The following is a 13,488-nucleotide window of genomic DNA, read 5'->3' on the forward strand; positions in this document are numbered from 1 at the left end:
TGTGTGTGTGTGTGTGTGTGTGTGTGTGTGTGTGTGTGTGTGTGTGTGTGTGTGTGTGTGTGTGTGTGTGTGTGTGTGTGTGTGTGTGTGTGTGTGTGTGTGTGTGTGTGTGTGTGTGTGTGTGTGTGTGTGTGTGTGTGTGTGTGTGTGTGTGTGTGTGTGTGTGTGTGTGTGTGTGTGTGTGTGTTTATGTATGTAGATAAGGAGTAGGCAGTATGAGTTAACAGAATACCTTTTAAGTATGTATTGCACTCCAAATTACTACAGAATCCAAGTTTGATTTAAGTCCAAGAATAAACCAGCCTTGCAGGGTGCCCTGTGCAGACAGACACCCAACTGACTTCTGTAATATTTTGCCTGGAGCTCCCAGGAAGAATAAGACCTTACTCTTTCCCAGGCAGGTTGTCAAATTCTTAATAAATGCACTCCCTTAATACCCTGAAGCAAACAGTACAGTCTCTGGCATACAGTAAGCATATTTCAGGTCAGTGTCATGCTCTGTGCTAGTAGCTCTTGCTTGCACGATGTGGGAATCTTAGCTTTACAGCAGTGACATACATAACTAAGAGCAGTAACTCTTTTATATTTATAACTTACATAAATTTTATATTTTATACTCACATGCGCACAGCTTTGGAAGAGAGCTTCTAATTAAAAGCTGTGCAATTGAAATGATAGCTTGATAAGGTATTGAAGTTGGCCTAGCGAAGGAGCGTCTGTTGTGAAAATGGAACATAAAAAATACTTTAGGGTGAGGAAGACCTAGTAAGACAATGTTGAGATGATTACCAATTGCTCTTATTTTGCAAAACAGATAGAAAGTGCAGTATAGGACTGAAGGCGGATGCTGGTTTTGAAGAGGAAGGGAGCAGCGTAGCTTTTGCATTGCCTCATGTACAACACCAGGCTGAGCAAATCAAGTAGAAAGAGCTGATACCTTTTCAGCTGCCACAATTTCCCCATTTCAACTCTTTCCTACTGTGAAATCAACCCTTAAAAGCCTGAAATGATTCTCTTACAGGATTTTGGAAGAAAGCTATGTCATGAAGGATCCTTTCACCCCTGACAAGGACAAATTCCTCATCCTTGGCTCTCACTGCAGTTTGTGTAGCAGATCAGTGTGTGTTGGTACAGTAAGTAACAGGCAAAACAAGCTACTTCAATCTTTTATTTTTGTTCCAGTCCTGGTGACCTGTTAGAGAAAGACCAAACAGCAAAAACCCAAACAGCCTATTTTTAAGGCAAACTAATTGTATGTTCTTGTTGATTCTCCCAGATAAAACTCTCTGTGTTAAATGAAAATGATCAGCAACTTTTAAGTGTTATATTTACAGAAGAGCACAGTCCAGCCTCAAAAACATGAATGCTCTGTTTCACTTTCTCAGTGCAAGAAATTGCAAGGGAGATCCCATATCACTTCAAGACCTTTAAGGTTTGGTAGCTCGTACTATACCAACAGTAGATTATTTTTCTGTAAAGGGAATAGAAATGTTAATGGATTGTTAGATTTGCATCCACAGCACAGGGATGCAAAAGCTAATGTGGAAAGTGAGCAGGGAGGGGAGTTGTGCAATGCCATGATAGCTCTCTGAAGAAGAATGACTTTGAGTAGCAGCTGGTAGGCAACCTTAAAGCTATGAAATCTGAGTGCAGTCCAGAACGGTGGTGTAAAATTACAGTTGTCTTAATCCCTTCTCCTCAATGCAGAACTGCCCCCTTTGTTTGCTATGAGTTCAAAGCAAAAGTGAAGACAAGTTCTTACATAATTATCAGTGTCCGGAGGCTGTACTGTGCTTCTTCGAGGCAGTACAATGCATTGAGAAAACTGAACTTCCACTCCTTTCCCTTGGCCAGCCAGTTCTGTGGTTGAAAGAGGCTCAGGACATATGCAGTAGTAATGAATCGTACATTACTCAACCATGAGGAGATGTCACCTGAGTGTTTACACAGACAAGGGCATGTACTTGCTACACCAGACACCACTGCCCTAATAGCAGCCACATCCCAGCCTTCTCTTTCAAAGCGGTCATTCGCTATCCTAGAATAACGTGCTTAAATCCAGAGTGGAGCTAATAGCACGTGTGAGAGCACACCTTGGTCTTAAGTGCCAGCTTTAGCTATTTTCTAATTCAACCTTTTCAGCCCATTCTCTAATTGCAGAGTTAAGGCCCAGCTTCAGTGACACGATCCTTTACTGAAGGTAGCAGGAGTTTGAAAACAAGCAGGCCTCTTAAAGACTTTGTGAAGACGTAGAATTTTTTCCTCTTGATGTTGGGTGGCCAGTTGTAGTTGTGGTGGGACAAAGTTACACTTCTGGTGCAGAGATAATCAGGGCAACTGAGACAGCTCATGTGCCAATGCCAGACAGTTTCTGTGGGGGGACTTGATGGAGTTCTCTGGTGCAAAACAAAGGGTCAGATCACACTAAGAAAATCCAGAGGGTTGGACAGACACAGCCAAAAGGAAGTTGGCACACTTGGACAAGTTTAGCTGCTATTCTGACTTGCAGGGAGTTAGCACCAAGGATGGATTTGGTCCACTGTCCTAAGAGGAATGTGCAGTAACGCCTTTCTCCTGATTAGGTTTCTTTCCTATTTCTGAAGCCTCTTCTGTCATTTAAATGAATGAAAATCACCAAAAAGCCACACTAGAGATTGCAACAGAGATACTTTTTCTCTCCTTTCTGGAACTACCTGAGGACTCTGTGGGAGTCAGATGAAGTGCCAGTGCTCTCTGTTTATGTCTTTGATAGCTGGGCTTGAGTTCCCAGAGCTAAGTAGCTCAAGACAGTTGTGTGGACACACAGCTCACATGTGAGCAAGATCTTCCTGGGGCAAATGTCCCTGTCGTGGCTGGTAGTTGAGTCACTGCTGTGCTCAGCCAGAGGAAGAGGCAAGAGCAGCTAGACAAATAGTCTGGGCTTATGAGCTCAATTCCTGCCCTGACATGTCAGGTTTATCCCTCATTTTTAACAGCAGAGGTTTAGCAACTCAGACACATTTTGGGCGAACTTGAGCACGTGTCGCTATTTTCATTCCCAAATAAATTGTCTTGACTTTATGAAGGATTCAACAGATATTTCTAGGTCTGGCAGTTAAATCTGTCAGAAATACAGAGTTTCAGCCTCTCAGTATGTTTCCACATGCTGTGCGTTTCTGAATGGAATTGGGGCTTTTTCTTTTAAAAGATTTAATAATTGTTTCAGTTAATGTAGGGCATAACCATGTAGGAGGTCCCTTCCAATCCCTAACGTTCTGTGATTCTGTGATTCTGTAATAGAAGTCTCTTCTAATCTTTTTGACATTCCTGCCTATTTTGGCTATTGTGGAAATATGTCAATCATTTACTTGTTATCTGAGTCTTCAAGATTCCTCTGATGGTATCACTCAAAGCAAAAGCTTGATTGTAAATAATTGAGAATAAATTTGTTACCAAACTGGCCAGGCCAGATAGAGAATCACACATATGACTATCATTTCAAAATGTATTTAGCAATACTGCTTAGGTAACACTGAAAGAGATCAGCAGAAATGATAATTAGTGCTTTAAACACCCACACAACAAAGCAGGTAAACACATACTATTCCTCTTTCATGTTGGGAAAATTAAAAGTCCAGAGAAGTAAAAACTCACCCCAGAGAGCCAAAGTTGTGATAATATCTCTGTGGATAGGTTTTGGTTCCTGTTTGTGCTTGACCCACGTAGATCAACTCAGCCCTACACTGATGTTTCCATGTTATAATGTAAGAATTGAGGCTGAAGAAAATTATGCTTTCTTGGCACCCTGTGGCAAAAAAGCTGGACCAATTTGATGGAAAGTTTTCAGTGGCAGGCTGCTGTTATTTCTATGTTAATTCAAAATAGCAGTAGGCTAACCTGTGGCAAAGGTTAAGACTTTTCTGACCTTACATTTGGCAAAGTGATTGGTTTAAATTTGCTAGCTTTTGTGTGCGATGAGGCTTAGCTACAGATCAGATTTTAGGCTTTTCATGAGACAACCCCTGCTAAGCTGAAGTGTCTTCCCTTACAGTTGCTGTGCCAAGGAAAGTCAAGACTTAGCAACTGTTCTGTATAATGCTCATAAACTCAGTTCTTCAAATACTCTTTTAAGTCTCACTCAGTTAATTTACTCCAGTTACCCTACCGAACCAATCTTTAGCACAGTATATTGGTAAGTGCCATTATTTCCAGTCCAACCAGAAATAATTCTAATGGTTATCTAAGGTCTTAAAACATGTCAAAACCCCACAGAAAGGAAGATAATAAAAATGCTTTTAAAAGTCAAGTGCCTAGGAAGGCATTTTCTGTTTCCCTTTCAGAAAAGGGGAGAGGAAGTAATATAATCTGACCATATTAGTCATTTAAAACACTTACTTCTTTTTTATTGCAACACTTACTAAACATAGGGAAAAAGAGGTGGCTCTTGGAGGAGAAAGAAGGAAAGAGAGCAAGTTTATTCTCTTACTGCTCACCTCAGCAGAAGCTGACTAAACACTGACCTTGGCCATGACTGTGGGAATTAAGTGATAAATGTAATACTACAGCTACTTTCCACTCAACTTCCAGTCAGGCGAGGTCAGTCCAGGACATGGTTAGGCAGAACCTTTCCTTTACATAGAGTTTCCTTTACAAGTGGGGTAAAGATACTATCCCTCTATATATTACTTTCAGATGTGATGCGTGTGAAAACAGAAATAAACTCTGGCAGTATGCTTTGGCAGCTCAGTTTTGCCTGAATTGGACTGTTAAGTTTGAAAGTGAAATGGCCCCCTCCTGCCTTGGTCATGAAAGGGGTGAAATATATTAAAGATTATCCGATTAAACCCAGCACCCTATCAGGATAATGGTCAAAGAAGGTCTTGACTATACAGAAGTGTAATTTGCAGGGCTTTAAAACAGCAGCTAGGCGGAATAATCCCACAGCTGGGAGAGGAGGACTAAGGGTACATGAGCCAGCAGCCAGATGTGGAATGGTTCATATTCATCATTTGCCTAAGTCCCATCAGCCGAAATCAGCAAAAGCTGGCAACTCATTTCAGCCCAAAGAACGCAAGTTGAGCACTTGCATAGCTGTGAGGAGCTGGCTCTTCCCCATCTGCAGAACGGGTCTCCCTCCCTTTGCCATTGCCCAGCAGCAGCCAGTGGTACAGCATCCATCATTGTGGAGCCACGAATGTAACCTGGAGGTGGCAGGAGCCGTGTGCCGTTTTGCAATACAAACAAGAATAGCAGGGCCGACTTAAACTCTAATCTTCCGTTTTTAATTGGCAGCGTTAAGTATTAGGGGTACCAAGAGACAAAAAACAATAGGCTCTGGGGATTGTGCAACTGAAATCCAGTTTCAGGGCTTTTCAAGGGACCACGGCCTCACACTAGCTCTGAACATGAAGGGGCCTGGCAGTCAGTGCAGAAAAGGACAGTAGAGGAAGAGAAGTTGTTCCTTGGGCTTCCTGAGAGCCGCACAGAGGCAGACTGATTGTGATTTTATACGGCCACCTGCAGAATCTACTGCTGAAGTCCAGATAGTGACATGGGAAACAACAGCACGAACAGGAACACACAAATATCCAAGCCAACCCCCAGAGAAAGGCCAGCCACAAATGAGCATGGCAAGAGGAAAACTTTGCTGTTTAGGTGAAACGCATGGAATCCATTACTCCCCAAAAGATGTCCTGATCCATCTGAACTGATGTCTTTATTCATGCTTAAATCCCCAAGAATAATCCATCAGCAACACCAGCTCCAGCTTACCCACTAAATCCTATTTGGAATTCAGTGATCAGCACGCCAGGAGAACCATGGACTTCAGTCTCGCCGCAGGGCAAAGGAATAATACATTAATAAGCTTCTCTTCCAGTTGTCCCAACTCTGTACTGCAAATAGATGAAAATATTTCATCAGTTTTGCTTCTTCCTAGTCAACAACTAACATCTGGTAGAGCTAACTGGGTAAAAAGCAAATATTGGGTCTGTAACACTTGCTGATAAAACCAAATGTGAACAAAACATGTCATTCCATTTCAAGGGCAGGGAAAATACCTTCTTTGTGCACAACAGCTTTTATAGTTGGCATCAAGAATTCGGAGAAGAGCTATCAGCTCAAGCTTTAGTACCATGTGCGGTTTTAGTGTTTAGTCAGCAATTCGAGGTAAAGGTGGTTAAATGGATGAAATCTTAGTTGAATTATCTCAGCCACATTAAATTATTTTATCTATCCTGGTTATTGGACACATTTATGATACTGATACAATATTTATACTTTTTAGTATTCTCCTAGGGCAATACAAGCACACAGATGAATGGAAAGAAGAGTAGTTTTTTTGGGGAGTTGTGAAAAAAGATGCAGCCAAAGTCTGTGAGAGCTTGCAGCCACTGGCCTGTGTTCTTTGTGCTTGTGTTGGCCTTTGGGCCATTTTTGTGGACACTGGTGAGGAAGAGCTTTCTGAGACTTCAAGTCTCACATGTCAGTGCAGAAACTTGGAAGATCCACCCAGCAGGGAGAAGTCTTCCTGAGCTAAATGAAGATTTGGCTTTAAAGGAAAGCTTTGCCATTTAGGAAAAACCCATAGAATCCATTACACCCAGAAGGATGTTCTGATCCACCCGTACTGATGCCTTTATTAATGTTTAACTCTCCAAGAATAATCCATCAGCAACACCAGCTCCAGCTTACCCATTGAATCCTGGTCAGAATTTAGAGACCACAGCAGGAGAACCATGAATGATGCTGGAAGGACAAGCCAGTTGTAAAAAAACGTGTGAGCGTTGTCTGTAGCAGTGAGCTGATGAAGGTCACTTCTTTAAAAGGAGCAACGTGATAGTGATTTGGTTAGCGATTGTTACAGACCCAGCTTTTGTTTTTCACCCAGTTAGCTCTAACCAGATCTGAGAATTACTGGAAGAAGCAAAATTGCTGGAATATTTCAACTTAGAAGAACAATTTAATTTAGTGGAATTCTAAGTATAAATGTGGTTTAATGAGACTGGAACTTAAGCAGCTCCATTTTGTGTAACATGCTAATAATGTTATTTTCTTTACAGGAATGTAGCCTATTCTACTCCAAAAGGTTCTGCCTCCCCTGTGTGAATGAAAACTTAAAGGCCTTTCCTTTGGAAATACAAGAAGATATGGAAAAAAAGAAGCCACAACAAAAATCCTTCCCCTGTAAAAAAACAGACACAAGAACATAACTACTGAAGGACCAAGAGAGACAGTCTTTTGGCTGGGGTTTCTCCTCTCTCCTTTTGGAGGCTGTCGTGTTGCTCCTTTTAAAGAAGTGACCTTCATCACCCACTACTACAGAACACAGTAGCACATTTCCTTACAATTGGCTTGGCTTCAAACCAGTCCTCCTGCAGTGACTGCAGTGCCGGCAGCCTGGCCTTAAGGTGTTGAAAGGCCAGAAAGAAAGGGAGACAAGCCTGCTGTCACCATGTAAAATGCATGTAGTAAAAAAATAAACAGCGTAAAGGACAGGAAATGTGTCTAAATGTTCACATTTGTTATTTTAATGTTATGTGTTTTTCTTGACACTCCGACAGTGTTATGAAAATCGGAGTCAGATTTATCTGGCTTAATTCAGTATACAGCCAAGACAGGCAGCATGCACTGTCTGCAGAATCTACTGCTGAAGTCCAGATAGTGACACGGGAAACAAAAGCACGAACAGAAACACACGAATCCCCAAGCCAGCCCACCAGAAAAAGGCCAGCCACAAATGAGCATGGCAAGAGGAAAACTTTGCTATTTGTCCTGGTAAGATTACACTAGCAAGGAATTCAAAGCTTTATTTTTAAGTGTAAAATAAAACTATGAGATAATGTCACAGATACCGATAGAAATATCTAGATTCATTGAGATTATAATCTCAGTACTATCACAGCATTCAGGCTTCTGAAGGTAGTTTCTTTTATAATAAAAAAGAAATTATACTTAAAAGTCGCTTGCACTTGTAGTCTCTTTCTACTCAATCTTACAGTCCATGTCAATGCAGCAATAGGAGAGGTTAAGGACCCTTAATATGCCTAGTTCATGCTTTACAAGTAAAGACAATTTCCTTTTCACTTTTCACATCAGTTAATCTGGAAATAAGAAAGTTCAGTTACTAAGCTCAGTTCTTTCCTGAACTGCACAGTTAAACTGCAGCTAGAGTAGGGATTTCAGAAACTGTTTTGATAAAAAAAAAAGAGTAAAAAAATTGTTAGGGAAGAAGCAGTTTGTTTAGCTCAAAAATTAGCTTCACAATTATCTGTCTTGATTTTGTCTGAATTACAAGGCAGATTTAGGTGGCATTTATATAAAACCACTTAGTCACACCCTTAAGGGTATGTCTAGAATGCTCTCTAATCACCAAGTCATGGTATTTACTCAAGCTTTCGTTGGTCATTGGGTTCAGAGCCCCTTAATGCCTTGGTTAGCATCTCCCCTTTTCTCCACTCTTCCATCCATATCATTTGTCATATGTCAACATCCAAACTTGACCATTTTTGTAGAAGGAATGAACCGTGTTATCTGTTCAAAGAAATCAACATGATTGCAATGAGTTATCGAAAAGGTTGTTTCTAACATCCTAAAATATTTACTTGCATTTTTTACTGAACCCGCTGTATTGGTTTTCATGTTGGGGACTGGAATTTCTTGCAGTTACTGAAGGAGAAATAACGGGCCTACTAGCACCCTTTTCAAGCTCTAGGTGCTTTAAGACATAAAACACGTATACATCTTTAATTGCTAAAAAAAAAAAGATTCATGTTGGAAGTCAACATTTCAGTTTCCTTTCTGCAGTTGCAAGAGACTGCTTTCAAGGAAATTGGTATTAAACCTATTTAGAATGGGTATTAAATTTCAGTTTCATGTTAGACACCCACAATGACACAATTTGAGAGTTGTAGTGCGTCTGCTCTGTACAAATAGCAGGCATATCCTGTGCTAAAAATCAGAACTGTACCAAGAGTGAGAGATGGTAGAATGAGAGCACTTTTCCATCTTAAAATTGTAGTCATAGTCATTATAATCAAGCTCACAAAAAGCAACATAGTTATGTGAGATCACATTCTATGTTTACACCAGCAAATGTCTTTCTAAAACGTTTTGTATTTCCTGTATTTCACAATGTTTGCAACAGGTTATATCTTAAATCTTAGCTTGAAAGTAGGTTTTAAAAGCCTGGCTAGAGCAGTTCCCGTCTAAATGAGACTGTGCCATTGGGTTGCATGACACGCAGGCCTATCTTGGGACTGAGAGAGGCACCCACCAATGTGCTGGGAAGGATCTCGTGCCTCTGAGCTGTTTTTCCTCCTGTTCAATCTCCTCCGTGCTCTTTAAGAAAATGCAGTTAACTCATTTATTCATAATCATTTAAGGCCTTCAGAAATTACTCTACCTTTAAGTACTTTAGTCAAGTTGAACTGGATGGGAAGTAGGCTCAGTATATTAAGAGGGAGCAGAATCTGTAACAACAGAATTTTTAATTTGGCCCAGTACAGCTCATTTATTTGTTGCGAGTACAACAGAAAAAGCCAAGTTAAGGACACCTATGCTTCACAGTCGCCTGATTACACATACTTTTTAGGTGAAGAAAAGCATACTTCCAGCAAGTACCACAAAGTGGTTGAGTAGCCCAGGGTCATCAGACGTGTTCTGTTATCGCTGGTCCGTGCTTTAGGGAAAGAAGGCTGACCTACATGCAGCTTGATATCGATCTCCTGGAATGATAAAGGATCATTATCTGTTCCTGGCTGTTAACACCTATATATTCCACTTTCTCATATTCCCATCAAACATGGGCGTTATGGTCTCTGTATCACCGTGGTTTGGTCATTTTGCAGGCCAAATGCCATCATGTCCAAACTTTCCAGCCAGGAGGCCTACTCTTTCAAGACATGCAGAGCCTTTACAGTTTGGTTTCATCAGGTTCTCCAAATACTTTCTGCAGCTCAAAATCAGGCTGCCTATGCTCCTGAGCACAGCTGCTGAAGAAACATGATTCCGTACCCTGTGCTGTAGTTTTTGCTTCAGTGCTCTTTCACCAGCTTAATAAATCACCAGATTCTTGATGGAAAACAATCATCTGTGCCATATCCTCCCAACTTACTTAATTGAAGCCATGCTCATTAAATTAGTATGCTACACTTCCTGTTGAAGTGCATTCAGTGCTTGTTGAATTCAACAAATGTCTCAAGCTGGTCATAGAGTCAGTGAGAACGGATGGATACAGCAGGACAGCGGGTCAGCAAGCAAACTGATGAAATACATCTTTTATGTGTGTGTGTGTGTGTATATATGTGTGTGTGCGCGCGCAATGTATATATGTGTGTCACACACACGTATTCCTAATTTAAAAGGCATCTAACAGTTAATCTGTAAGCATCAGATCTTTTTTTCTCTAAGCTTTTAAAAGATCTACACATCTTGTTATGTGTTGACTGCACTTATTATAATTCATTAACAGATATTTGATACTAACCCCCCAAAAATCCACTCTCGCTCACTGCTAAAACACAGAGAGACAGGCTTGTGATGAATGCGATGTCAGCAGAGCAGTCTTGCACTGTGCTCCCACAAAATGAAAGCACAATTTCGGGTAGTACTGGGACTACGTTAAGGCTGGGAGCCGTGACCCCAACATCCCAACCCCTGGGATGCAGTCCTTCCCCAGCCCCTTCAGGTCATCAAATCATAGAAGGTTGGACTGGATGATCTTTTAAGGTCCCTTCCAACCCAAACCATTCCATGAAAAAGCAGCATGACTACTCCCCACTATAAAGTTAAGCAGCTCAGCGTTTTCTGAAGCAGGGCCTTGTATACCAAATTAAGTCAAATTAGGTTAAGGCAAACCCATTCACGTTCTTAATTGCAGTAGAGAGCAGCACAAAGCACATGTTCACACCACTGGCACTATTGCAGGTGCAGCAGGCGTCACCATTCCCCGGTGTGCCACCACCCTGCGTGCCCCTGGTCCCGATACTGCAAACATTTGCACAAGCTATCGGTTGGGACCGTAAGTGGTTGCACAAGAGCGCAGAACAGGACCATGTCTGTGTACATAAACGTCATTCGTGCGTGCACAGTCACTGAATGTGGGACTCGGCTAAGACTTGGCAGCTGCTTTGGGTAATGTATGAGAGGCAGCCAGGAGAGGGTAACAAGTATGTTTGTCTCAAAACCATGACATGACAGTGAATTACTTCCCTGGGAATAAAAGATCAGCACAAGTCATTAAGTTCACTTTTTAAAATATTTTATTTTTTTTAAAACCATTAAGGCAGAACCATATTTCAAATTAACTATGTTTACATTCAGTCTTAAAGGATGACTTTTTGTTTTAAAGCACATAGGTTCCTACCAGTCTTTATACAAACACTATGAATTTAACCTCTTATTTTTAAAGAGACAGAAAAAAAAATCAGAATGTAAAAAAGAAGAAAAAAGGTTTAGTTCAAGTTTTTTCATCCTAGATCAGTAGGCTGGTAGCATTTGAGAATCTATCATCATGTTCAGCTATAGGTGATTTTTGCATTCACAAGTGCAAGACTTTGTCTTTCCTATAAATCCCTGTGAGACCCGGGCTTTCATTCTTCTCGAAAATGTCACTTGCATTGTTCTGACAGAAAGAAACTTGGGAACTTGGTTTGAATTGGTGGTATTTTACTGGGAAACAAGCATGCCATGAGAATTAGGTTTGACTGCTCCCTGCAAGAAATGTCTGCTTTTTGTAAGTTCCATAGGCACTGTAATAAAACTCCTAAAAGCATCGGTGACTAGAAACAGTGATCTGTTGGGGGTTTTTTTTCCCTCTTTAATATTGCTATCTTTATTTAATTAAACACTCATTAGCTGTAGTGATTAGGGTTTGGCAATATTAACAAAAATGTGCTTTTTTGTGTCATATCAGATAACAGCCAATTTAAAACCCGATAAAGGGTTTTAACATCATGATGTAATTAAACTCTTGTGTTCCAGTCCTAAAGAAAATGAGCAATTGTTTGTAAAAGCTGTGAAATAGCAGAAGCAATATGAAATGCAGCTCATCCGAGAAGCTGATAAAACAGACTTTGCCAAACAGTGAAGAGGGATGTTCTTGTTAAACTCCATAATAGTAAAACATAACATTGATTAGTTATTACTAAAGAAATAACTAAAGCCGTAAATCTTCTTCCACTTCTGAAACCAGAGGAAAGTATTTGTGGCTACCGTGATTCACACATCCACCTATCCCCCAGCATCCATTTCCCAGGGGAGGATAGGGAATGATTGGAGCAGCAGCAGCTCCCTCCCAGCAGCTGCACCGATGCCACTGGCAGAAAAGCAGCACTCTGCTTGGTGACCATCGCCGAACGGTGCTGGTGGTGAGTGCGCTGGGACACCTGTCTGAATGCATACATGGCACCGCCAACCACTCCACGGCTAACAGGAAGGCAAAGGCACCGTGTCTCCACGAAGGTGACCCCATGTTACTGCATGGCAAAAGGTACCTACAGTATCTACAGAAGGTGCCAGAGGTAACCAAGTGTGGATTTGAGCAGCGCTCTGCGTGGTTATTTGCGTATGAATCATCCAGCAGATCTGCTCACCTTCTTACAGGTCCTGTTGCACATCACTCACAGATTTTGGATGATTATACTGCACTCCTATGCAGTAGGAGTAGAATGCAGTACTTGCATGTTTCCAGTACTTCAGTTAGTAATTCTTTTCCTATACTGCCCATTTTTTTTCTTTCAAGTGTAGAGAATGCCACGAAACTTCTTGCATTATCATAAAGCTGGTGTCTTTTCCACTATAGGGATTACTGCACCTGCATATCCAACCTGAGAAAATATACCAAAAATCCTTAAAAATAATTTCAAGTACCTTATGCCTGATCTTGCAGTCCTTATTTGAGGCCCAGCCTGCAATCAGATTCATCTCTTGTGCACGTAGCCTGGCCCCTGGGCAGAGGCAACTCATCTCTCATTGAGGTCCTTGTAACAGGAATCTGATTTGAAACAGCCTTGCAATGGGACCAGCACAATAAAGGAGTTCAAGAAAACAAACCAACCAGCTTCAGAAATTGAAAGAGTTTAAAAACTTGTAAGCACGTCAGAGGAAACACCCTTGCTCTAGGATGGGTTTAGTTAACAATGATTTTGTATCACATATTGACAGCATAATGTGACTTATCTGTTAGTACAGATTTTTTTCATTGCTGCCTATGAAACTGAGAGAAGTAGCAGCTGTAGGTTACCACAAGAAAGTCCAGTAGAGCTTCTACAAATATGACACAAACATCTTAGTAGATACAATACCTGTATGGTGACACTGCTCAAGTCAAAATTTCAAGTTGCAGCGATTCGGGGAAATAAAATTTTGTCTATTACAAATAAAATGCAGTAAGTAGAAGTCATTGCTGGAGCATTTGTAAGGTGCTGTGCTTGTACTAGATGCTTTGCTCTGACTGCAGCAAAATCAAAGAGACACCTTTAAAAGGTAACTTTCTTCCTACATCGGGAT

At 41.0% G+C, this 13,488-nt stretch overlaps 1 protein-coding gene across 1 annotated transcript in view; it reads left to right on the forward strand.

Moving 5' to 3' along the window:
• Positions 1 to 7,190, forward strand: part of CDPF1 (cysteine-rich, DPF motif domain containing 1) — a 19,645-nt gene extending 12,455 nt beyond the window's left edge. Inside the window, exons 2-3 of the mRNA XM_010190728.1 lie at positions 1,022 to 1,133; positions 7,041 to 7,190. Coding sequence (XP_010189030.1) covers positions 1,022 to 1,133; positions 7,041 to 7,190 — 262 coding nt within the window. The remainder of the gene's footprint in view (positions 1 to 1,021; positions 1,134 to 7,040) is intronic.
• Positions 7,191 to 13,488: the final 6,298 nt, after the last annotated feature.

The sequence above is a fragment of the Mesitornis unicolor genome, unplaced genomic scaffold (assembly GCF_000695765.1).
Source record: "Mesitornis unicolor isolate BGI_N332 unplaced genomic scaffold, ASM69576v1 scaffold29258, whole genome shotgun sequence".
Lineage (NCBI taxonomy): Eukaryota > Metazoa > Chordata > Aves > Mesitornithiformes > Mesitornithidae > Mesitornis > Mesitornis unicolor.